This window comes from Cebus imitator, unplaced genomic scaffold, assembly GCF_001604975.1.
Source record: "Cebus imitator isolate Cc_AM_T3 unplaced genomic scaffold, Cebus_imitator-1.0 Scaffold65, whole genome shotgun sequence".
In the NCBI taxonomy this organism is placed as follows: Eukaryota; Metazoa; Chordata; class Mammalia; order Primates; family Cebidae; genus Cebus; species Cebus imitator.
The window spans coordinates 7,093,157-7,119,837 of NW_016107380.1; the positions used below are offsets into that span (position 1 = coordinate 7,093,157).

A 26,681-nucleotide genomic window follows, 5' to 3' on the forward strand; every position below is an offset into this window, starting at 1 on the left:
AAAAAAGTAAAAAAAGTAAAAATTTTAAACTGTAAAGGTTCAGTTTAAATTTTGGACTCTGCTTTTATGGTGAAGTATAGTCAAGTGCCTTTGCTTAACCATGAAAAAATAAGTTCAAAAAGTAAGCATAGACTGTACCTTTCCAGGAACACTTTTTATCCACTTGAGAAAAAACAAAGCTGCACAGTGCTGAACCTCTTAAATACAAGCATTTGCTTTTGAACAGCAGATGTGATTACAAGTGAGTCTCATCTGTTCATTAGCAGACCATTCAGAAGTTCAGTGTCCCTTGTAATCTTTTCCCATTTGGAAGTCAATATGGATGCATTTCTTTTTTTTTGTTTGTTTTGAGACAGAGTCTTACTCTGTTGCCCAGGCTGGAGTGCAGTGGTGCAATCTCAGCTCACTGCAACCTCCGCCTCCCAGGTTCAAGCAATTCTCCTCCCTCAGCTTCCCAAGTAGCTGGGATTACAGGCACGTGCCACCACACCCAGCTAATTTTTTGTATTTTTAGTAGAGACTGATTTTCACCATGTTGGCCAAGCTAGTCTCCACCTCCCGACCTTAGATGATCTGCCTGCCTCAGCCTCCCAAAATGTGGAGGTTACAGGTGTGAGCCACTGCAGCCGGCCTGGATGCATTTCTTTGTATTTATTGAGTAATAGGGAGGCCCTTCCCCTAATAATCCCAGAATGTTATGTTTTTAGTAGATTTCCTTCTACATTTATTTTTAATTATAGTCAATATTTACATTATGAATAAAGTTTTGCTATTAAGTTATGTAAAACGTGTTTTGTGTGTATTCTACTTTCTCTACAGTTTTTGGCTGAAGATTATACACTAGTAGATGTTCTCTACTATGTTACACGTGATGACTTAAAATGCCTGAGACTAAGGTACCACTTTTCTTTCTCTTGTCACAAAGGAAAGAGCACCAGGCTAAGATCAAGAAAAAGGAGTACCTACCTAGGCTGGGTCTCTAATTAGCTTTGCAGTTCTGGATAGAGCTCACTAGCTCTTAGCTGCTCTGAGTAAATTGAGTTAGTTGGACCATACTATTTTTGAGGGCTCTAATAACCAATATTTCTGTATTAGTAAGTGAAAAATCAACTGGAAGGTTTTTTTTTAATAATATGCAGACTAAGTTCATGCAGATATTGTAAAGCTGCCTTAAACAAATGCTTTTATTTAGTTCATGATAGTGTTATACTTAATAAATATTTTGAGGAAGTGCTGATTTGCCCTCCAAAAACCTGGTATAATCTGATATAATTTCTTATGAATTAAGGCCAACCATATAACGATTATACCCACTATTATAAAGACAAATTTCAAAAATGTTGAAAATCTAAAGTGATGGTTTGGGACATAGCACTTTGTGGGAGTGAAAAGGGAAGGAAGGAATGGAGGGATGATGAGAAAATATATACAAAAAGAATACATAATGACTGATCAGACTTTGGGATCTTCATGTTCTGACCAGAACAGATGAAAGCTAAGAAGTCACTTTTCTGTTTCAAGGGCAATGTTTCCAATGAAATGTTCTCTTCACCATGTTCTTGTTTCTTTCAACAGGGGCGGGATGCTGTGCACACTGTGGAAAGCCATCATTGATTTTCGAAACAAACAGACTTGACTGTTGCTCAATTTAATCTTCAGTGGAAATTCTCAAAATTAATACAGAGCTGATCTTCTTGGGGGTGGGAAAATCAAAGGGAGAGGAGAAAGGAGCTGCACTTTACATCCAGTATTTGTTTACTCATGTTAAAAAAAAAAAAAAAAACAGACAAAACACACTGAAATTTCCTAACTACTTCTATTTCTATAATTTTTAAGGACTCTTCATAAGGACTCTCAAAATAATCCTGAACATTAGAACACTAATGTTCAGGAAGATTTTAATCTCAGCATTTTTATGGAAATATTTTTAATGCAGCAGCTATTGCACTTCAGCCAAATGTTTATTTCACACAAAACAGATATAACATTTCATGTGATTGTGCACCACTGGAACAAAACCAAAATGTGACCATAAATTTCTAGGCTTCTGTGTGTAAGATACTCTAACAATCTGAGTAGCAATGCATAATTTCAATTACTGTATAAAGTTTATGTTTTTTTAAGTGTGCAGAATCTGAGATCAATGGTTTTTACGTATCTGTGTTGGTTGTAATATTGACTATTTTGTAAGTTAAGTTTCTGACCTATAGTACATTTGTTTGAGTCGTTTATGTACTACTGAACTGTACCAGTTGCACATGCCTGAACTGTAGTAATGTTAGCTTGTTCTAAAGCTATCCATTGTGTCATATTCACTCTGAAAATTAAAAAGACGCTCAACATACTGTTTTGATAACTTCTAAAGAATTCTTATTTTGTGTTGACAAGCTAGATACTCTGCTGTGTTAAATTTCCAGTCATTTCTCCAGCTGTAACATGAAGTAGAATCTGTCTTCTGTTCAAACAGTCAGACAGCTAACATCCAGGTTGTTCCTCAGGGGAACAGAGGTTAAGAATGACGGTAAGCCTGGGCAACAAAGTGAGACCCCATCTCTACAAAAACCCCAAAAAATCTGCTAGGTGTGGTGGCGCACATCTGTGGTCCTAGCTATACGGGAGGCTGAGGCAGGAGGATCACGTGAGCCCAGGAGGTCGAGGCTGCAGTGAGCCATGATGTGCCATTGCACTCCAGCCTGGGAAACAGAGTGAGACCTTGTCTCAGAAAAAAGAAAGAGGATGAAGAAAAAAAAAAGAATAAAGGAACGTTAGTATATTTTTCTCAATGCCCCAGGTTATCTTGGATGACTATTGTATATCTTAAGGGTTCTGCAGAGACCATCTTAATGGAGAATACTGCATTTTTTGTTGGTTGTTTTTTGTTTTGTTTTTGTTTTTTGTTTTTTTTTTGAGACAGAGTCTCGCTCTATTGCTCAGGTTGGAGTGCAGTGGTGCAATCTCAGCTCACTGCAACCTCCACCTACTGGGTTCAAGTGATTCTCATACCTCAACCTCCTAAGTAGCTGGGATTATAGACGTGCCCCACTACACCCATCTAATTTGTATTTGTAGTAGAGATGAGGTTTTGCCATGTTGACCAGGCTGCTCTTGAATTCTTGGCCTCAAGTGGTCTGCCCACCTTGGCCTCCCAAAGTGCTGGGATTACAGGTGTGAGCCACTGTGCCTGGCCAATAATACTGCATTTTTCTATCTCCTTAATTTTCTCATATTTGGATATTTTTATTTATTTTAAGCTGAATAGTATATTATTATGAGCCTGCCCATATTAATCAGAGGAAGTCTAATGCTCCTAGAGAGATAAATGAAATACATTTTCTTAAATACAAAGGAAACTATTTATTAGGAAGGACAGAAATAATATAGAGCTGTTTACATATCATGATTTCACTCATATATGAGTCTTAAAGCAAAAGTCATCTTTATTTTGATGTGAAAATCAAGGTACAGTATATTTTATATTGCATTGGAGTATTCAAAACATTGTCACTAATGTTTTCTGATTGGTTGAGACAGGGTCTCACTCTGTTGCCTAGACTGGAATGCAGTGGTATGATCTCAGCTCACTGCATCCTTGCCCCCCTGGGCTCAAGCAGTCCTCCCACATCAGCCTACAGAGTAGCTGGGACTACGGGGGCACACCACTACACCCAGCTAATTTTTAAATTTTTAGTAGAGGTGGGATCTTAGTATGTTATCCAGGCTAGTCTTGAATTCCTGGCTTCAAATGATCCTCCTGCCTTGGCCTCCCAAAATGCTGGGATTATAGGTGTGAGGCACTGCTTCTGGCCTCTTTTTTAACATCCTAATTTGGAGGACAGAGTTGCCTCTTGTATCCTGTGTGGATATTCTGAAAGAAGTGAGGTGTAAATTCAGTGATGTCATTTGGCTCATACTGAAACACAGAGAATGATCTTTATTAAGCCACAGTTCACCTTCCCAGTTCTAATGGTGAAGTGTTTCTTTTGACTGTATGTAGGATCAAGCTACCCATCTTAAATCTTCAATGATACACTCTTTCCTTCGTGCCTTCCTCTTACCCTGTCTTTGTGAGCAGATGAGACTCTGTCCCCCTACATGGTTCATAACACATTCCCAGGCCAACACCATTAGCCATGTGTCAGAATTCTGGGTCTCAGACACAGAAGAAGACGGTTCCGTTATGGAAGGCTCCGTTATGGAAAGGTTTGCATTTGAAACACTTTTAGGATCAATCTACACCATTGATTTTTAACTCAGCTTCACATTAAAATGACTTAGATGCTTTTCAAAACTATTGATGCCACCACCTTGGAAAAACTGGGTTTTTGTTGTTTGTTTTTTCTTGAGACAGAGTCTCACTCTGTCACCCAGACTACGGTGCAGTGGTACTGTCATAGCTCACTGCATCCTTGACCTCCTGGGCCCAAGTAGTCCTCCAGCCTCAGCATCCCAAGTAGCTGGGACTACAGGTGTGTGCCACCATGCCTTGCTATTTTTATTTTTTGTAGAAACAAGGTCTCACTATGTTGCTCACTCTGGTCTCAAACTTTTAGGCTCAAGTGATCCTCTTGCCTCGGCATCCCAAAATGCTGGGATTACAGGCATGAGCCACTGTGTCCAGTCGGAAAACTGTTTTTACTGGTCTGGGGTGGGGCCCAGATGCCCTTTTCAAAAATTAGTTTCACAGGTGATTTCACATGATCAAGCCTCACCTCCTTCTTTCAGGTGACAGCTAGAGAGGGAAATGGAGAGCCCCTTTCCGTAGAAGGAATAGCAAGATGGTTAACATTCATCATTTGTTTATGTAGCAGGAGGCTACACACATAGGCCTGAAGCAAAACTGTAACTTAATTTGTGACCTGGGACAAATTAATTAGCTTCTCCAAGTCAGTTTCCTCATCAGTGAAATGGAGGAAATGATGTACCTTCATATAGGGCTGTTACAAGATGCAAATAAGAAAATGCAGGCCAGGCGCAATGGCTCACGCCTGTAATCCCAGCACTTTGGGAGGCCAAGGTGGGTGAGTCACTTGAGGCCAGGAGTTCAAGGTCAGCCTGGCCAACATGGTGAAACCCCATCTCTACTAAAATTACAAAACTAGCCAGGTGTGGTGATGCACGCCTGTAATCCGAGCTACTCAGGAGGCTGAGGCACGAGAATTACTTGAACCCTGGAGGCAAAGGTTGCAGTGAGCCAAGATCATGCCACTGCACTCCAGCCTGGATGACAGAGCAAGACGCTGTCTCAAAAGAGAAAAGACAATGCAGGCGAGGTGGTCAGTACAATGCTTAGCATATAACACACACTGAGATATGCTTGGTATTGTCATCACTTACCCTTCATTCAAAAGAATGTATTAAATATCGGGTACTACATATTGTGATGCACCAACAAGATACGGTTCTTTCCCCTGAAGTTTCTTGTCAAGGAATCAAGACAAAGCAGAAACAACAGTGGCGCAGTCAGCGCTATAGTTACATTTATTGTCAGAAGGGGTCAAGGAAAGCTTTCCAGAGGAGGAAAGGTGCAGAGCTGGGCCTGCAAAGATGGTTTGGAACAGAACAGTTATGCAGGGGTGGTGGCAGAAGTGTTATAAGAGAGACAAAACAGGAATTTGCTGGGAGAAGTAGATCTAATGTTCCCTTTCAACTGCATTTTGATCTCTTTCTCCAAATTACATCATTGGATACTTGGTTTCATTTATCCCTAGGCCACTACATTAAAAAGTTGGGCATCGAGGAATTATTATTAACCCATATGAATGCCCACTGTATATGAGACATGGTAGCAATGAGAAGACATATATACCATGCCTACCAAGTTCAGAATACAGGCAGTGCACATCATGTCATCAAGAACATCTGCAACTTGTGAGCAAATAAAATAACTGATAGTTCTAGACTTTAGGAACACCCTGTAGAGAAGTAGAGGACAAAGTCCCTACTACCAAAAATGTGCATCAGATTCAGGGGGCAAATTTGCAATAAATCATATTTTAACAGCTGGACAAGTAGCAAGCCCAGCAAGCCCTGGCAAGGTCCAAAGGACAGGCATGCTGGGAGCCGGGGCAGGAGGAACAGGCTTCATGGAGGAAGTAGACCTTAACCTGGGCCTTGGAGGGAAAGTATCGTTAAATATGTCGGGATTAGGGAAGGGGCAGAGCGGCTTCAAGAACAAAGGCTAGAAAGCAGGGATTTGAAAGGTGTTCTGGAGAATTAACAACTCCATTGGCTAGAAATATGAGTTACAGAGGTGAAAAGTGGAAATGGGTAGTAGAGAGCTCAGGGCCCAATTAGGGGGTGGTGGTGGCGATGGTGGAGAGGTAGAGTTAGTATTTAATCATGTAGGAACGGGTAATCTCTTAAAGGTTTTTCAGCAAGGGAGAGGTGTGTGGAAAGTGGCTGTATATTGCAAGATTAATCTGGTTTGGAACATATTGAATTAACAGCAGGGTATCTTGATGGAATTGTGCAGAAACCATTCGGAATGTATTAGTGGAAGTCAGGAGTGAGGTTAAGGGTATATGTTCTGGATTTGAGAGTCACTGGGATCCAGGATGAAATAGTAAATGAGGGCTGTAAGAGTAAAGATAGAAAGGCTGTGCTTACAATTTGAGGATGGTAAAAATATCGGGGGGGGTTAAAAAGGAGGAAGAATCTGAGTCAACAAAGACGAAAGGTCTGCTACAGAAGAATGAGAAAAAGCCAATGGTAGACCAGGAGCAGGGTGATTAGAGGATCCAGTGCTGAAGAAGCTCTAGGGGCAGAAAGTCCAGGGGAACGATGGATTTAAAAATACATAATTTGATTTGTATATATAGGCAAGAAAAAATATATAGCTTTTTTTGAAAAATAACGGCACCAAAATCCACATTTCTTTTCATTACCTTTGATGAACAAAAAATACAGCAACAGATTCAGGAGGGTGGGAAGTTAAAGGAAGACATTTTCAGAATCAAAGAGTTTTGAATGTGTTTATTGGGGTAGAGCCCCTGGGTACAGAAACATTTAGGGATTAGGGAGAAAAAGGGGATGATGTTTTGAAGGAGGCAGGAAGGGAGTAAATGGTGTCAGAAGGTTCAGCTCCTCCCCTGGAATGGGGAACCCTTAAGATTTGGAAAGATTCTGAGATGGATGTGGGAGCTCCAGACAGCTGGCTTCCATGTTCCAAGTAAAGTACAACTTGAGGTACAATGGGATGGTGTTTGACATTTAACAGATGTCATCCATTCTCTGCAGAGTCACTCAGCAGCAGCCTGCCCTGTTGTAGACACCTGCTTAGGTTTAGAACACACTGTCTATACAGGGCCAACGTGCAGGATTTTGGTGTGTTTCTTATTTCATTTATTTTTGTTTAACTTGTGGCAGACAAATATAGGTTATCAAAAGAACGGGACAATGCGTAAGCACACACCAAACTAAACAAAACAAAACAGAAACATCACAAGTATTGATTTTTTTTTTTTTTTTTTTTTTTTTTTTTTTTTTTTTTGGTCATTGGACATTGATCTGTAAAAGTTTTATTTTTCAACTGAGAATTGTCAAAAATATAGAGTGTTTTGGTTCAAAGAAAGAACTCATTGGTTGATTTAAGTCGGTGGTAACAGAAGGTTGAAAATAAATCACCGTCTTTCTCCAGGGTTCTTCCAGATAGTTCAACTCTCTAAATTCAGCTATCAGCTAAGAGAGTATTTCTGATGCTCAAAGAAAAGTGTCTTAAACTCTGATGTTTTAACATAGTAGGAAAAAAAAAAATCTTTGCTGAGGCCCAAGCTGAGGTCAAAAACTACCTCTGGTCACCTGGTGCTTTATTTTTATTTATTAGAAGTCTCTGATAAGACTGAAATGAATGTGATTTAGGAATATCACATTCTAAATGACCAGTTTGCCTATTCCATTATAGAAATGGCACTACGGGAAAATTCATCATCACAGACCATAGCAGAAGTGTTCTTTAGTTAAATCTCTACCTAGTCATCCAGAAAGCCAGTAAGTAAACCAAATAAAAATAGTTCACTGATCTCCAAGTGGCAAGTTTTGCATGCAAAGATCATGAAACTTGTAACCCTAGCAAGAAATCCAATGCTGTTCTCAGACTCCCTGGGTGTCCAGTGCTGCTGCAGTCCTTGGGAGAGTCTGAAACTGTTTAGAGCTGCCTGGTTACCTTCCGCCAAGCCAGAGTGTGGGAGTGCATTTTAGTATCACCATGCGGAACTGGTCGCTGCTTTATTTTGTTCAGTATGTTTCCATTTGTGTAGGCTTTTTCCCCCTTCAGCATTTTGTTGCTTATCCTGGAGAGCGAAATTGGTTTTTCCTCGGTAGTCTGTTTCTTTAAACAAAGAAAAATTTGTTACCTATTGCTTATTTTTTTTTTCTGGTCTTCCTAAGTCAGAAGTCACAAGGTCGTCTACTAATCGAAAACCAAGAAAAAGAAAAGCCACATCAGCCGGCACAAGTCTAACTTGTGTGCCTTGAGGCTCATCAGATACGAACCTGGTGACAAGACAGGGTCGCCCACAGTGGCTTCCTAAAGCGCAGATCCAGGCCGGCTCCCGGCGTGGAATCCGACCGGTGTACTTTGTCTCTCCACGTGGCATCAGATGCTCCGCTGACTCGCCGTGAACTCCAGCCCTCGCGGAGCCGACACTGACCTGGCTGCTTCAGAGCTCGGAGGGGAATAGCGTCCCCGTGCCCTCGGCCCACCTGGGCTGCTCCTTGCGGACCGCCCCTGGTCCCAGGCCCTAGGAGGCGCCACCAAGCCTCGCCGACCCTGCTCCAGATCTCCGGGAGCCGGCAGGGGGTCGGCCGCGGCGACCGGAAGCTCCGGACTGAGGTGCAGGTTCCGTCTGCTGCTCTTCCAGCCGAGACCCAGCCGCGGCTGTCTGAGCGGCTGCCACGCCGCACCTGCCCGCGAGGGGGCGCGCCCGGCCCAGGCCGCCGCCGGCCGCCGAGCTCTCTGCCCCCGCCCTCCGCTGTCCCCTCACTGCGCTTACCTGTCTGGGCCTCGGGCCCAGGAGGCGGGGGCCCGTGGGAGCCAAGCCGAGGAAAGGGCGGAGCGGCTCTCCGGGCGCGTCATCGGAGCACCATGGCGGAGCTAGGAGCTGGCGGCGACGGTCACAGGGGCGGCGACGGCGCTGTGCCGACCGAAACAGGTGACCGTGCAGTGGGGATAGTGGGGGTCCCATGTGCGAGGACGGGGGACGGCTAGCCGGGTCGGCGGGCTGGCACCGAAATCACCCGGCGCCGGCGGCCCCCTCTCCGCCCGCGCGGCCGCGGCCCGGAACCGCCGGCCCTGTGCGCCGCGCACCCGGGCTCTGAGAGCGCCTTTCCCCGCCCTTCGCCACCGCGCCACGTCCGCCCCGCTCGGCCCCGGCCCGCCCTCGGGCGCTCCACCGCGACTTTCCCGCAACAGGTGGAGGGGAGCCCGGGGGGCGCGGGCTGGGGAGGAAACGGAGAGACCCGTCCGCTGCCCTCCTCGCCGCGGGCTCGAGTCTAATTCAGTTGAATGGGAAATCGTAATCCCCAGACCAAACTAGCGGCCAGAGAGTCGTCGGCCAGGTGCGACTGGCAGGAAGGGCAGCTTCTGGGCACCTCCTCCCGCCTTCCCAGGTCGCCCCGGGTGCCGGGGGCTCCTCGGCGGGGTCGGTGTGGGGCACAACCGCAGGATGAGCGGCGCTCGCCCCTCAACGCGGTGTCCGCAGTGGCGACGACCCTCGTCCGAGGGTACCGAGCTCGGGAGGGCAGTGGCCCGGTGCAGCACGTTGGGGCTTTGCGGGAGCGGGCTTGACGGGATCAGAGATTCGTTGACTTGTTAGAGTTCTCAGACGTTTTTGTTTTTAGTCTGTGCAGGAGCCCAAAGTAGGATCGTTGGCTCTGCAGCCCGGGATTTGGTGGTCAGACCTCTTGTGTTGAGGATACCCCTCCCCCACAACCTCCAGGGGTACCCTTAGGGACGGGGAATCACGTCCCCAAGACCAGCAGCAAGGCTTCCCACCCCAACCCATCTCTCCATAGTATGAAGCCGATTTTTTTTTTTCGTGATTTTTTTCTCCAGAGCCTGTCTTGCAAATCCGTCCCTCCCCACCGGTCCGGTCTTCTATTCCTGGCCTGTAAGCTGTTTCTGTAGCTTCCTAAACTTGGGACGGGGGCGGTGAGGCAGTTTCTTACTTTAAAAGAAATTCAAATCTTAGACTCCCCAATTGCAAGCTGTTTTCCACTTCCATACACTCACAATCGGAAGCAATTGTTTCCTGAATGTAAGAATCACTGTTCCCCCACTGTCGATTTAAATAGTATGTTTATTTTCACGTGAAAGGTCCAGAGAGTTCTGAAACAGTATTTGCAAAGTATGTATCTGCTATTGCTAGGAACAGGTTGGATACCTAAAATCTAATGACTTAATGCCTTCAGCCAAGATACCTGAGGTTAAGACTGACAAGGTATATTGAACTTGTTTATTTTTAAGTCATGCTCCTTCCTGTAGAGTGTTTTGTCTTAATGTATTTGCAAGATTGGTAGATCATTATTTTGGTTTGGGGTGGAGAAGAGATGCCTTTGTAATTGCTTTGGGGAATTTGATGAGCTGGGATCGCTGCGATGGGGCTCCCCCAAGTGAGGGCCCCGGGAGAGCAGCATCCTCATTTGTAAATATGCGGCATGATTTTGGTGCCTAACCCTGCCCTGCTTGTGAAACAAAATTTTTCTAGCGCGCTGTCAGTCTGTGCTCAAAAACAAACCTTCTAGAATCTACACATGAACAACTTGGTCAGACATAAGTGAACTATAAACTGTAGCATATTCAGTGCCTGAGCATGTTAATAATAGGCCATGCTTCCAACAATTAATATACAAATCAACCATGTGCCTGTCAGTGTAAAATGTCTTTTATTAAAAAAGGAAATTAAATTGGCTGCTGTCTCCTTCATAGAAAACATTTCTTCCACACTTTTGCCTAAAAATTTTAATTTCCAAAGGACACATTTTGTATATGGTTTTGAATAATTATACTTTATAATTTCACTGAAAACTTAATTCTGGCCTCAGATCTCTGTCCTATTTTTTTACCCTGAGATTACTATTAACGTTTTTAGTCCTCAGCAGCATTTGTGTCAGCAGGTGCCAAAGAAAGAAGGAAGGTGTAAATGTATTTTTTTTTTAATCTAGGTGACAGTATTTTTAGAGAACAAGTGAGATTGTTTGAATTTCAACTTATTGCATATATTTAAAATACATGACCTATATTTGAATATGAGACTTTAGTACTTTATTCTGGTGAACTTATTTCATATTATACACATCCAAATCCTGAAAGTCTCTTCTTTTTTTTTTTTTTCTTTTTTTTAACAATCAGAGGTTTGTATGGAAATGGCGGGGAGCAGGGGAGTGTACAGAGAAACCTGTATTACCGTCAAGAGGTGAAAATTGCCACCTTAAATGGCAACATTTCTTGAGGGATTCATTTTTTTTTTCTTTTTAGATCTCACTATAATGAGATAGAGCCCACTCTTAAGTAGCTCTTAGTTTTTGTGTCTCTGTGCAAGACTGGTCTAATTTTAGGGCACTTCAGATTAGAATCTCAGGTTATTATAAAAATAATACCTGTAATGTGTTCAGAATTATGTGTGTGTGTGTGTGTGTGTGTGTGTGTATCAAAGATGGATTGACAATGGTGTGCCATGTATGAAATGAGACTGTTCTTAAGCATATTGAAAGGTATTATAAAAATCCAACATTTAAAAACCATATTTCCGTGGGTATATATTTATCTTCTACTCAAAGTTGGCCAAATCACATTCCTTGTGGTGAAAACGTTTATTTTTCTTGAGGATGAAAAATTCTTCCAATATAATATTTTTCTTATCAATAGCCAAAGTAAATCAAGAGCTGGGAAAAAAATTGCCTTGGAAACAAGTTTAAGACATCACCACTAGAGGATGTCAAGTACTTTTTCGGGCATTTTTGAGTAGTCAACTTAAGATGGGTGATTTTCACAAAACTGCCTCGACCTAAGCTTTGTTTATTTAATTTTATGCTCATGTTCAAAAGCTGTGGAAAGCAAGTGTACAGCACTGATTTACCAGTTTGATAGCCTTTTTAAAAAACCTCCTGAACCAAAAGCAAATTTAAAGCTGCTTTTGATTAATTCCTGAAGCTTTGATGCACAAGAGAATAAGTTAATACCAATGACCTGTCAATTCTGTTGCTATTTTAGGAAGTGAGTCATGACTTAGAATCTGGAATTGGGCGTTTTCTCCTCTTTAGCAAACTGTGTGGTGAACATGGCTTCCTTTGTGACCATCCTTTCATGAACTTTTCCAAATCAAAAAGTGATCTTGTAGGTGTCACTGAACTCTAAGGGTCAACATTAAATATCTGCAATTAAAAACTGTAACATAGGGGCTCAGACTACAATTTGGTATTGATCTTCTCCCATTTGAAAGAGATGCTCCATTCACTTAGCTAGTTAGCTTTTCTTCCATCCTATATGCCCACTACCTTTACATCTTGCTGAGTAGGAGGAAATATTATTAGATTAGGCATTTGTGCTCAGGAGCATGCATTTATATGATATTGATAGGTGTGTGTGAAATATTTTCACACAGTTTAATCATTTGGAGGAGTTTTTAAAAACTCAGGCCTTATATTGATGTAAGAATTGAAATATTGAGGCTTAGAATAAAAAATGTGTACCTTCTGTATATTCAGCATTATGATGGTTAGAAGGATCATTAGAACAAATGATCCTTGAATTTAGCAAGGAAGACAAAATCCACCGACAAACAGTTGCAGGTTATCAGTTCAGTGAAGGAGGAATCATTTCCAGCTATGATCAGCAGAGACTACATACCGGATACAGCACTGAAGTTATATTTTAAAAAGTAATGGAACTGGAGATCATTATGTTATGTAAAATAAGCCAGGCACAGAAAAACAAACATGGTATCCTCTCACTTATTTGTGGGATCTTAAAATCAAAACAATTGAACTCATGGACAGAGAGAGTGAAAGGATGGTTACCAGAGGCTGAGAAAGGGAGTGGGGAGTGGGGGTGGAAGGTGGCAGGGAGGTGGGGATGGTTAATGGGTTAAAAAAAAAAAAAAAAAGGCCAAGAGCAGTGGCTCATGCCTGTAATCCCATCACTTAGGGAGGCTGAGGCAGGCAGGTCACATGAGGCCAGGAGTTCGAGACCAGCCTAGACAATGTCATGAAACCCCATCTACTGTGCTTGCTTCGGCAGCACATATACTAAAATTGGAAACCCCGTCTACCAAAAATTTTAAAACTAGCCTGGCGTGGTGGCACATGCCTATAGTCCCAGCTCTTTGGGAGGCTGAGGCAGAAGAATCACTTGAACCTGGGAGGTGGAGGTTGTAGTGAGCCAAGATTGCACCACTGCACTCCAGCCTGGGCAACAGAGCAAGACCATGTCTCAAAAAACAAAAAAAAATAAGATCTATTTGATAGCACAGCAGGGCGATTATAATCAATAACTTAATTGTATATTTTAAAATAACTAGGAGTGTAATTGGATTGTTTGTAACACAAAGGATAAATACTTAGGGGATACCCCATTCTCCATGATGTAATTATTTCACATTGCATGCCTGTATCAACATTTTATACACCTAAATATATACACCTACTAGGCACCCACAAAAATAAAAATTTAAAAATAATTTTAAAAATAAAAAAATAAACTTTTAAAAGTGGGTAAGTGGGTTATAAAATTGGATGGAGGAAAGGGAGAAAAACAAAGGTGCAGATGAGGAAAAGGACAAAGATTTGGTCATATTGACATGTGTAAAGCTCAGAGAAAGTCTTGGATCAGTTAGGAATGATTGTTCATTGAAGTCAAATTGTGGAAGGTCTGAAAGCCAAACTGAAAGGCTAGTACATTTTTCTGGGGTAGGGTGGGGAAAGTGTTGAGGAGTCTTGATAGTAATAAAGCATGAATAATCAGGTAGTCTGTGCCCATGAATCTTGAAATCTTGATTGCAAGTTCTAACAGGAGCTAACCTGTGCCTTTAGCTAATGAAAGCAAAGTTCCTGCCTCTGGGAAAGTCATTCTCTTCTGTTAATTTTTTTTTTTTTTTAATGCTGCTTTGGGAAGGGTGCCCCTTTAGTGATGAGCTAGCCAAATTAGCTAAATCTCTGGAGTGATAGGTCTACTCAGCTGGACCTCATTTCAAAGTAGGAATGCAGACTAGGGCATGGAGTGAAGAAGAGTTCAATGACATACAGACCAACTTTGAGATTACTGCAGAAATCCAGGCAGTCATTAGCGTGGCAATAGGAAGAGACCATATAAGGTTCTGCAGGGTCATGTATCAAAGGATTGCAGGTAAAAAGGTGACTTGTGAGACTTTTTTCCAAGTTTGAGTTTGGCTCAGTGACTTATTGGAAAATATTCATGAGGAGGACTTGTTTTGCTTTTATCCCAAAGCGGGGGATGGGAGGGAACTTGCTTTGTTGCTTGGGCTGGACTTGAACCCCTGGGCTCAAATGATCCTCCCAGTTCACCTGCCCAAGTAGCTGAGACTACAGGGATGCACCACTGTGTCCAGCAGAATGAGGTTTTGGTGGGAGAAACAGAGGAAAAGAAACTCTCTGCTTTACCATCCTGGTCAACATGGTGAAACCCTGCCTCTACTAAAAATACAAAAAAATTAGCTGGGCATGGTGGTGCGTGCCTGTAATCCCAGCTACTCAGGAGGCTGTGGCGGGAGAATTGCCTGAACCCAGGGGGCGGAGGTTGCGGTGAGCCGAGATTGCGCCATTGCACTCCAGCCTGGGTAACATGAGTGAAACTCCCAATAAAAAAAAAAAAAAAAAAAAGAAAATGTGTGGTACAACAGAGATCTGTAATTGGAAATGTTCAATAGACAGCTGGAAGTATGGGACTAACAGAGAAAAACAGAGGTCAGGATTTTCAGATTCAGTCCATAGAGGAATAATGATTGAAGGTTTGGGAGTGAGGAGAGCTCAGAAAGAAAAACCACAGAGGGGTGAGAAGACGTGTAAAGCGTGGGAGGAAGAAGAGCCAGCAAAGCAGACAGATGGAAAAGCACAGCTGACCAATGTCATACCTGCTGAAAGGGACGGAGAGGCCAGGGATTCGAAGACTGATGAAGACATTTTACAAAAAGCCGTTGGTTTGGTTACAGGTAGTCACTGACCAATCCCAGAAGAGGAATTTCAGTTGTTGGTGTAAGAGTTGGGGCTACATCAGATTACAAGCAATTATTAAGCAGTTTGGGATGGAAAGGTAGCCAATTTAATACTCTCCCATAAAGCTTGCTGGTGAAAGGAAAAGATTACAAATCCTTGAATAGGCAGAGGGATTTTTAAAATTTTATAATTTGCATACAGGCCAGAGCGCGGCAGCTCACACCTGGAATCCCAGCACTTTGGGAGGCTGAGGCAGGCATATGGCTTGAGCTCAAGCTCAGGAGTTAGAGACCAGCCTGGGCAACATGGCGAAGCCCCATCTCTACTAAAAACACAAAAATTAGCCAGGCATGCTGGCATATGCCTGTAATCCGAACTACTCAGGAGGCTGAGGCAAGAGAATCACTTGAACCTGGGAGGCGGAGGTTGCAGTGAGCCAAGGTCATACCACCACACTCCAGCCTCAGTGATAGAGTGAGAGTCCATCTCCAAAAATAAAAAATAAAAAATTTGTGTACAAAAAAATTACGATTTTTGTTTTGAGTTTTGTTGAATGAATAGAGTAATGTAACCACCACTGCTATCATGATCTCAAAGAGTTCTGTGCCTCCAACCCAAATTCCCTAATGCTGCACCTTTATAGTGAGACTCTCTTCCTACCCCTAACCCCTGGCAACCTCTGATCTGTTTACCATCTTCCTAATTTTGCCTGTTTCAGAATGTCACAAAAGTGGAATCATACATTATATAGCATTTTGAGTCTGGATGTCTTTTCACCCAGCATAATATTTTTGAGATTCAGGCATGCTGAAGTGGTTTGCCATTGTATGGAAGTATCACAGATGGTCTATCCACCCATCGAAGAACATTTGAGTTGTTCCCAGGTTCTGGCAATCATGAATAATGCTGCTGGAAACACTTACAGTGAGCGTAGTTTTCATTTATCCTGGGTAAATACCTAGGAGTGGGATTGCTGATTCATGCAGCTGTACATTTAATTTTATAAGAAATGGCCAAGCTTTTCCAGAGCGTCTGTACGACTTTATATCCTTACAAGCAATGTATGTGAGTTCTGGTTGCCCTGCATCCTCACTGATAATTGGTATTGTGAGTTATGTTTGTTTTTAAAATTTTAGCCATTACACCAAGTTCTTTGAGTAAAGTAATGTAATCACGTCAAAGTAAAGTCGTGCCTTTTTAATGCTAACCCATGCTCACATGAATTAGGAAAACCTGGAAGTAGTGTTGATCCTGGAGCTCAGGCATAGAGTTTGTATTTGTCTCTAACAGCTTTAGTCTGTCTCATTCTTTTTCCCCATAGAATTTCTTCTCTTGTTTTTAAATTTTAACACACCATTGCTGGCTCGAAGATCTATAGTGTCTCTTATTTCCTGTGGAGTATGCATTCAGAAGTTAATTCTGGACAGACATGCTATTATATAGCACATTCCCTGCTCATTCAAGTTCTGTCTTCCTCCTTAATTGTCTGTCTTCTAATCCTTTGAGATATGGCTTTCTAGAACTTGGAAATAACTTGTTTTGTTGTTAGAAAGCTAGACATATGGGTCATATACTTTGTTTATTATCCTGATTAATTCCTATTGGCACATTTTATATTGTCAAACTGAATACTTATCAGCTGTCAGATACAGTGCTTTGTAAAGTCTTGATAGTCTATCATTGGAGGTTTAATGAGTTGTTCTAAGGCTCCGTAGGCTAAATATGAATGGGATTTAAGCTTATTCTTTTTTATAAAATCCAGTTTTAGGGTTTGTCTAGTTCTCTGGCAGTGATGCTTTCTACCTTTTTACTGTCTTAGCTCTTGTAAAACTCTGAGTTATGCTTGTTGACACATTTAAATGGCATTTGGATTTTCTCTTCAGTATTAGTCTCCTTAGTATCTTTTTAATTTGAGAAATAGCCTGTTGAAAAAGATCTATGAGAAATTTTTTATTAGGTACCACTTTGAATTTCTTTTTTATACATTTTTTGAGACAGAGGCTCTCTCTGTTGCCTAGGCTGGAGTGCAGTGGCACGATCTTGGCTCAGTGCAACCTCTGCCTCCTAGGTTCAAGCAATTCTCATGCCTTAGCCTCCTGAGTGGCTGGGACTATAGGCACCCACCACCATGCCTGCCTAATTTGGGGATTTTTAGTAGAGCCAGGTTTTACCATGTTGGCCAGGCTGATCTCGAACTCTTGAGCTCAAGCGATCTGCCCAACTCAGCCTCCTAAAGTGCTAGAATTACAGGCGTGAGCCATCACTCCTGGCCCCACTTTGAATTTTGATTTGAAGAGTAATATATAGTATTTGAAAGTGAGAACTGCATTCAACAGTTCTTCATCCTTGATGCTGTTGTAGAAATAGTTGTGAAAAAAAGAATCATGAGAAAATGCCAAGGAGGATTGACCCACCTGACCAGAGGGCACAGACGAGCACTGGGGAGCAAAACAAAGCAGGGAGGAAGCTGGGAGCAATGCACTTGGCTAATGTGAGCTGCACTTCAAGGCACTGTTAGTAAGTGTATATATTTAAGTTTAGAGTATTGAGATTTGGGTATCTTAAAATGTCTTCTGTGACTTTTAAAATTAAATGCTACAAAAGCTTCCTTTTTGGAGTTGGCTTTCTGCTAAAGAGAACCATCCTTCACTATGGCATAACCTCAGAGTATAAAACTTATTTCCCCAACACTGTTGAATGTAGAAAGTAAGTTCTCTAAGATCAGTTTAAATGTCAAGGTAGGCCGGGCATGGTGGCTCTTGCCTGTAATCCCAGCACTTTGGGAGGCCAAGGTGGGTGGATCATGAGGTCAGGAATTTGAGACCATCCTGGCCAACACGGTGAAACCGGGTCTCTACTAAAAATACAAAAAATTAACCAAGCATGCTGACATATGCCTGTAATTCCAGCTACTTGGGAGGCTGAGGCAGGAGAATCACTTGAACATGGGAGGCGGAGGTTGCAGTGAGCCAAGATCTCCACTGCTCTCCAGCCTGGGCAACAAGAGGGAATATCCTGTCTCAAACAAATAAATAAATAAATAAAAACTCAAGGTGAAATTCTAGAAAGGAGCCCTTTCTTTGGCACCTCCACCCCTCATCACAAAGCCTCCTTGGTGGCAATAATGTGCACAATAATTGGCTGTAAGATGTGTTCCTGCAGCAAAACTTTTAGCTGCTTCTCAAGATTTGAATTTGGGCTTCTGGTTCTCAGAAGCTCTTGACCCAAGTCTTTTGGGTGGCAGGCACACCAGACAGGACCTGGTTGCCTACTTCTTGCATTCCAGCTGGATTGATTTCTATTCATGGTAGATGCTCCAGATTAGTTCGGTGACACCCTTCACCACAGCCCTGGTGAGTTCATTTAAATATGGGTCACTCCTTGACCCTAAGGTTATGTTGTGAAGTGTGCTGGAGCATCATTGATTCACATCATTGGCTCGAAATCTTGGCGGTGATTTAAAATCACCTGGGACCATTTGAATATCAGGATGCCCAGGTGGCATCCCAGGTAATTATCTGAGAATCTTGCAGGTTGGGAGTCAGGTGGCAGTGTTTTTAAAACTCCCCAGATGGGCCAGGCACGGTGGCTCACGCCTGTAATCCCAGCACTTTGGGAGGCCAAGGTGGGCGGATCACAAGGTCAAGAGATTGAGACCATCCTGGCCAACATGATGAAATCCTGTCTCTACTAAAAATACAAAAATTAGCTGGGCGTGGTGGCACGTGCCTGGCATCCCAGCTACTTGGTAGAGTGAGGCAGGAGAATTGCTTGAATCCAGGAAGCGGAGATTGTGCCACTGCACCGACAGAGTAAGACTCTGTCTCAAAACAAAATCAAAAAAACAAAATTCCCCAGATGGTCCGGTGTGCAATCAGTGCTGAGGACTACTGGTTCACAACCATTTCCTATTGTGATCCCTTCCATTTGACCATTGTGGTGGGTGGTGTCAAGTGTGTGCACCCTGCTTATGGAAACTACATGGAAAATCATAATAGCAATTACCCTAAATCTAGTGAGCTTACTCAAGTTATCTCTTATTTTGCCCCAGGACTTGTTTGAAGGAAATACAGATGTGAATACAGGTATGAGTACAGCTGAATAACTAAATATGCACACATATACTCATGTACCCATGTATGTACTTTTCTGTATGAATATGCAGGGTTAGACAAAATACCATTCCACTTTCTTTTTTTTTTGACTTTGCTTAGCTCCCACATTGCCTTCCTCTCCCTCCTGCACCTCAAAACCAGGAAAGGTTACTTTGGGATAGAGATTAAAGTATTTTGTAGAAAATTATATATTTTTCCCAGAGATCTTTCTGGTGACCCCTGACCTCTAATCACCAGGTCCCTGGATCTGGAGACTGGGCCTTGTTTCTTCTGTCTATAAATAGTTGACCCAAGTATGACCTTCTCCCTTCCGTTTGACCGGATGCTAATACCCTTCAGGCTAATCATTCTTTCCTTCACCTCCCTTCTTCCTCCTCCCCGCATGCGGCTGTGCCCGAGGTCCAGCTGGTAACCTCTGCGGTTTTTACTGTGCATTTTTTTCTCAGCAGGATTATTCACCTTGTGCTTTGATTATCATCTCTGGCTCTATACACCAAAATGTCTACAGCCACTTCTGGTTTTTGTTTAGACGAGCTCACACTCTGTCACTCTCAGCCCAAGCTGGAGTGCAGTGCCGCAGTCATGACTCATTACAGCTTTGACCTCCTGCTCTCAAGCTGTTCTCCTACCTCAGCTTCCCGAGTAGCTGAGACTACGGGCACATGCCACCACGCCTGGCTAATTGTGTTTATTTTTTGTAGTCATGAATTTTCTCTATGTTGCCCAGGCTGGCTTCAAACTCCTGGACACAAGCAATCCTCCCACCTCAGCCTCCCAAAGTGCTGGAATTATAGGCATGAGCCACCACACCCAGCTTACAGGCACTTCTGAGTTGTGTTTGTACCTGCCCCTGAGGTTTTATGGTGCCATCTTTTGTGATTTGAAGCTTTTAAGGAAGGGCTTACCTTTGGCAGCATGATTTTCCATGCTTTTCTCCTCTTTTCAGCTAGTATGTTTCTAACTGTGAAGTCCAAGGCCAAAATGAAAAGGTCATTAGGGGATGTTGGATGGGACTGATCCCGAAAAAGGAGTATTTTTTATTTCTCTTTAAGATTATATGAAAACTGAGCATGTGTGAGGCTGTGAGGTCTGAAGCTCAAAACTAAGACCGATTATATAGGGGTAATTCTAACCTACTGTTTTGTTCAAGGTCTCCGGAGTCTGGCTGCTTGGGTTCCAATCTCAGCTTCACCACTGGGTACCTATGGGATCTTGGGCATGTCACATAAGCATTCTTTTCCTCAGTGTCTTCCTTTTTAACATGGATATTGGTCATATCCTCAGGGATTAAATGAGTTAACTAAAGTTCTTAGAACAGTGTTTGACAGAACGTAAGCACCAAGTGTTTGTTATCATTCTTGTCCTGATTACCGAAGATTAGTACTGCATTACTGTGAAATGATGGGCATACCCTGGCATGCTAAGTTTCTTCCTTAAGCCTTTTTTTATTTATAATACTAAGCTCTCCATAATGAAGGCATCAGAATGTAATGATGATTCAGGCCTCATTGTAGCTGTGTGATTACGCTGTCATAGGCTTGGCGCTGGGATCAAAGGCATCATTAAAGCACTTTGGATGGTGGTTTTTACCTGTCAAATGTTCCAGAAGGTTGCTGTACACTGCTTCATGAGACCCTTATGTGTTATGTGATTGCACTAAACACCCATAAAATCCCTTCTTGGCTTGTTTTTTGTTTGTTTATTTTGTTTTGAGATGAAGTTTCACTCTTTTTGCCCAGGCTGGAGTGCAATGGTGCCATCTCAGCTCATGGCAGCCTCCGCCTCCTGGGTTCAAGCGATTCTGCTGCCTTGGCCTCCTGAGTAGATGGGATTACAGTCATTCGGCACTGTGCCCAGCTAATTTTTGTATTTTTAGTAGAATCAGGGTTTCATTGTGTTACCCAGGCTGGTCCTGAATTCCTGACCTCAGGTGGTCCGCCCACCTTGGCCTCCCAAAGTGCTGGAATTACAGGTGTGAGGCACCACGCCTGGCCTTGGCTTGTTTTTGTTTCATTTTTATGTTATCCAAAAGCTTTGTTAATGGCTATATCATAGTTCTAATTTTTTTTTTTTTTTTGAGACAGAGTCTTGCTCTGTTGCTGTGTCACCTAGGCTAGAGTGCAGTGGCACCATCATGGCTCACTGCTGCTTTGACATCTAGGCTCCCAGGATCCTCCCATCTCAGCCCCCTGAGGTAGCTGGGACTACAGGTACACGCCACTGTGCCCGGCACGAGCTAATTTTTTTTTTTTCTCTATTCATAGAGATGGGATCTCGCTATGTTGCTCAGACAGGCTTCAAGCTTCTGGGCTCAAGCGATCCTTGTGCCTCGGCCTCCCAAGGTGCTGTGATTACAGGTGTGAGCTACCGCATCCGGCCCGTAGTTCTAAATTTTAAATCCTTTGCTAAAATAGCGCCACAGAGGTTATGTTGCTTTAAACCATAGAGAGATAGACCTCCTAACACCCATTTTGACTTTAAACAAGGTGCTGTCACCACATTAAATATGCTCCTCTACCAGGAAAATAAGGGAAACACAAAACTTGCCTTCCATGAGAGTAAGTTTGGGTTTCTTCAAGCATAGTACACACATGAAATAGAAAATATCAGTAAGTTATCTTACTAAAGTCACAAATTTTGGAAGAAACTTTAACTTGCAGAGGACCATTTACAAGGTGTATCCTGGGTGTGGTGTGTGGGCATGTGTGTGAGACACATTTCTCGCTAAGAAAATAGTATCTTGTTCAACTTTTTAAAAATTTCGTAGCTTAGTAAACCTGAAAATACATCACTTCCTGAGATGGGTCCTGGGTTTAGATTCTCCCAGCAATGCTCCCAGATTGTCTTTTTGTGTACAGTAGCCACTGTGGAAACTGATTAAACAAGTGTTCCTTATGTCACCTTTGACATATTAAAATTTGTTATTCAGTAAAAATAGAACTAAATTATGATGGAAAATAAGTCATGTACAGATTTATTTAACACTAGGAATAAACTCATCCCAGTATCCTGGTGAAGATTCCTTCCCTGTGTATGTAAAAAGATATATCCATATGCTTTGTGCAGTGACTGTATAGGCCCAGATAGAGTATAAACTGAGATGTCTCAACAGTGGAAATAAAGTGTTGAAATAAATTGAGAAGAGGGAAGCTGTTTTTAGTCCAGGAGACCTATGAGACTCAACAACTTTGGATAGAAAAACTCCATAATCTTATAATCCAGTGAAGCCTCACAAGGAAGAGCCCTAGGTTGGCATTTCAGATTCAGTCCTCGGTGGCCTAGTTGTGTCTAAAACTGACAGATTTGAGAATGTCATTTCTTCAACTTATTTACAGACTAATCAGGTCCAAATATCTGCTGCTCACTGAGAACAGCATCAGGGTTAAAAAAGAAAAGAAAATAAAAAGGGTCCTAACCATCAAGCAACTGTGTAACACAAATCTAAACCATATATGTGATGAGACCTATATGTTATTGTGAGTGTTGCAGGACTCATTAATGGCACCCACAGTAGCAAGTAAGTCTTCAAGAAGGCTTTGAAAGAGAGACAGCATATATATGAAATGCCAGAAGGAAGGGGCAGAAGGTTCAGAATTAGGACTCTGGGCATGATGTTCAGACACCTGTGAATTGGGCATTCTGAACCATTTGTGCAATGTGCAAAGCTTATTTTTTTTTCTTACCATAGCACAGTGTTGCTTTCTATTACAGATGTGCCTGTCTGGAAACATGTTCACTCAACAGTTTGCAGAGTTGCAATTATTTTCAAAACAAACAGCTTTTGGTTATTCAAACCTCCCTCTTTTTATTGTTAACACGGTCTTTTTCCAGTATGCTGAATAAAGTCTGGCTCTGGGCAGTAAAGGGACGTAGCTGTTGCTTATTTCAGGAACTTGGGGGCAAGTGTCTTCATGCTTATAGAAACAGGAGCCAGCTAGTACTATTTCCAGCAAAAAAAATTCAGAGAAAGGAGAGATTATTATGATTTTGATTCCTTCATGGCAACATTGCATGTGTCTGGAGAACAGCCATTATACTTTATGAAAAAGGCAAAATGGTCATTTGGGGTGTTTTAGGAAGTTTGCCAAAAGGCTCCTTTGTCATTATAATCCTTCCTAAGCTGCCATCCATGGGTTTAGGTCATGAATATGAAAAGTGAAAGGGTTTTAGAGATGAAGTACGTGTCCCCTAAGTGCCTACCAACCTGTTAATTTTTCAGATGTTAATTTTTTTCATGTAGAGCCCCCTAAAGTCTTGATGGCTCTAGGTCAGTCAAGCCTAAGAGAAGATGTATTTATCAAAAACAAAAGAAAACAAAAAACCTTACTGGATTGCTAGTAATATCTACTTCTGGGAAATTAATACTTCATATTTTTTACAAAGTTATTGATGCATTAAGAACATTTTTTGCTTAGCAGTTACAAATTTTAAAAGCTTCCACACTTGCTACTCAATTCTAAATGTACCTATATCTGTATAATTTAGCTTAAAGGCTTTTGGTGTTCTGGTTGGTTACTGACAATTCTCAGTGTGGCTTTCACTGAATGAAAATGGACCAGGCCTCAAACTGACCCACCACAATTGTATAATTTGACATTTCTATTAGGCGCATCCTTCCTCTAGGTTAGTTTCAGAACTATGCTGGAGAATTGTATGTAATTTATTTTCTTTTGTCAGAATTGGTGTCTTTTGTGTCACTTAAACACCTGACGCTAGGTGATAAAGAGAAAAGGTTCAGTTGGTTCAGGGATCTGCAGGCTGTGCAAGCATGGCACCGACATCTGCTCGGCTTCTGCTGAGGGTCTCAGGAAGCCTACAGTTATTGTGGAAGGTGAAGCGGAAGCAGGCACATTCACACAGCAAGGGGGTGGGGTGAGGGGAGGTCCCAGACTTTTAAACAACCAGATCTGATGTAAACTAACTGAGGGATAATTTACTTATCACCACAAGGATGGCGCTAAACCATTCATGAGGGATGCACCTCCATGATTAGTCACCTCCCACCACGCCCCACCTCCAACATTGGGGGTTACATTTCAACATGAGATTTAGAGGAGACGAACATCCAAACTGTAGCAACTGGTTTCAGTTAAGAAATAAGCCAGAAACTATTTAAAGTTTAGTGCCTCAAACCTTCATACACTCTTCTCCTGAAAAATGTTTTATCCAGCCCTCTCTCCACTTTCATGCACATATCTATGTACTTTAGTTTCTTCTAATTGAGAAAGTGGGGTTACTTCATTATAACAGAGAAGAATGATTTTTTAAATTTACATGTCTGTACTTTCTGAATCATTTAATGTTCAGATGAACAGGCTGCTTAGTTCTCATTAAAAGGGTTTATTTGATAATGCTTTTAAGCTCACCAGTGCTTGATTCTCAAAGGGTGATGATTAGTGAAAATAAAGAGGGATTTAATAAGTCCAAGATGTCCCGACCCCAACTGTAGAAACTATATTAATAGAGCGTTACAGTATTGGAAAATATCTGAGTAAATAGTATCCACCCTATTCAGTGAAGGTTATGATCATCGATACATAAACCCGTGGCTTTTGAATGGCATGCTTTTGTTCGCAGCATGTTGACTTGAATGTGGGAATGGAGTATCTTAATCTCTCTGAGGTTACTGACTGATAGATAATTTTAAGTGTCAACTGGGCTCAGCTGTGGTGCCCAGACATTAGACGTTGCTGTGAAGGTATTTTGTAGCTATGATTAACATTTACAATCAGTTGACTTTAAGTAAAGGGGATTATCCTGGCCAATGTGGGTGGGCCAAGTCCAATCAGGTGAAGGCCTGGGAAAGAAGGAGGAGGAGGAATTCTGCCTTAAGGCCAAGACATGGAAATCCTGCTTGAGTTTCCAGCCTGCCAGCCTGCTGCACAGATTTCACACTTGCTAGTCCTCACGGTGGCAGCAGCCATTATTCCTTAAAATAAGTCTTTATATACAATATATTTCTCTCCAGAGAAATAGAACCAAATACTATATTTGGTTCTAAATAGAACCAAAAATACTATTGGTTCTGTTTCCCTGAAAGAATCTTGACTGATACACTGATCCTCAGGAAGAAAATTAACAGTTTTCACCCAGAATCATGCAAATCATTTTAATTATTTTTTAAGAGATAAAATTTTAAAAATCTTTCCTGATTTTTAAAGGTAAAAACAGGATATTAAACTTTTAGTAAAAAAATGAATGTCTTTTCATTTCAGGGGGTTTTAGGAGAAAGAAATGGAAAAAGTGGCAAAGTGGCAAAGGACGGTGATTCGGTTTAGATATGGCTACATGTTGAAATATGACATCCAGTGTCGGAGGTGGAGCTAGTGGGATGCAAATGGAAAGTCGAGTTTTATAACCAAGAGAGAACCCTCAGGCAGAGAAAAAAAGCAAGGCTGAGATAAAGCCCTTTCCTTTCCTGTTGCTGCTACCTCTGTATTTACTGACATGGCTTCATTTTGTAAGCAACTCAGAGTTGCTGATCCCTCATGAATGGCTTGGCATTCTTCTCATGGTGTTGAGTGGATTCTCATTCTGTTTGTTCATTTGAGAGCTGGTTGTTTAAAAGAGCCTTGCATCTCTCTTGCTCCCTCTCTTGCCATGTGACACACCTGTTCCCCTTTCTCCTTCCGTAAGCTTCCTGAGCCCTCAACAGAAGCAGATAGCAACACTGTGCTCCTTGTACAGTCTGCAGAACTGTGAGTCAAAATAAATCTCTTTTCTTTATAAATTATCCAACCTTAGGTATTACTGAAACATAAAACAGACTAACATAGATTGGATTGAGGAAAAGCCTCAAAATATTCTGAAATGAATGTTCTTCACCTGTCCAATGCTTCGCTGGGCTAAAGACTTTGTGCTATCATTACACTTAAAGTGCCTTAAAGTCATACACTGAATTGGTTTTCTGTTCTTTAGTATTGCTCTTCATTCACAACCTTTTAGATTTCATCTCTCAAGTTACATAGCTACAGAGATACACCTATAACAAACTGGCTCCTTGAAGGAAAAGCTGTCTTATTCATCTTTATGGGTAGGTTTTCATTACATTGTGGGTGAGAGAATGTGTGAAGTCTGGAAGCTGCAGGTGCCGAGGTCAGCGTAGTGTGGCCCTCTTCTAACCCAAACACCTGGTGGAGGTTCAGTTGTTTCTGTTATTTAGCATCAAGGCTAATAATCTCAGTGCCATCAGTTGAATAAGTAAAATACTGAAACTCAGAGTTGCTTACAAAATGAAGCCATGTCAGTAAGTACAGAGGTAGCAGCAACAGCAAAGGAAAGGGCTTTATCTCAGCCTGCTTTTTCTCTCTGTCTGAGGGTTCTCTCTTGGTTATATAACTTGACTTTCGATTTGCATCAGGTCATGGAATCTCAGGATCCAAGAAACCTAGAGATAAAAAA

General features: G+C 42.1%; 2 protein-coding genes across 9 annotated transcripts in view; both read left to right on the forward strand.

Annotated features, from left to right (window-relative positions):
• Positions 1 to 2,356, forward strand: part of MAP3K5 (mitogen-activated protein kinase kinase kinase 5) — a 148,606-nt gene extending 146,250 nt beyond the window's left edge. The window contains exons 26-27 of the mRNA XM_037739239.1: positions 820 to 896; positions 1,576 to 2,356. Coding sequence (XP_037595167.1) covers positions 820 to 896; positions 1,576 to 1,636 — 138 coding nt within the window. The 3' untranslated portion in view covers positions 1,637 to 2,356. The remainder of the gene's footprint in view (positions 1 to 819; positions 897 to 1,575) is intronic.
• A 6,629-nt stretch (positions 2,357 to 8,985) lies between these two features.
• The window catches only part of MAP7 (microtubule associated protein 7), a 203,201-nt gene continuing 185,505 nt past the window's right edge, over positions 8,986 to 26,681 (forward strand). For all 8 annotated transcript variants that reach the window (XM_037739220.1, XM_037739224.1, XM_037739225.1 and 5 more), the window contains exon 1: positions 8,986 to 9,149. In XM_037739220.1, the coding sequence (XP_037595148.1) occupies positions 9,083 to 9,149 (67 nt within the window). In that variant the 5' untranslated portion in view covers positions 8,986 to 9,082. The remainder of the gene's footprint in view (positions 9,150 to 26,681) is intronic.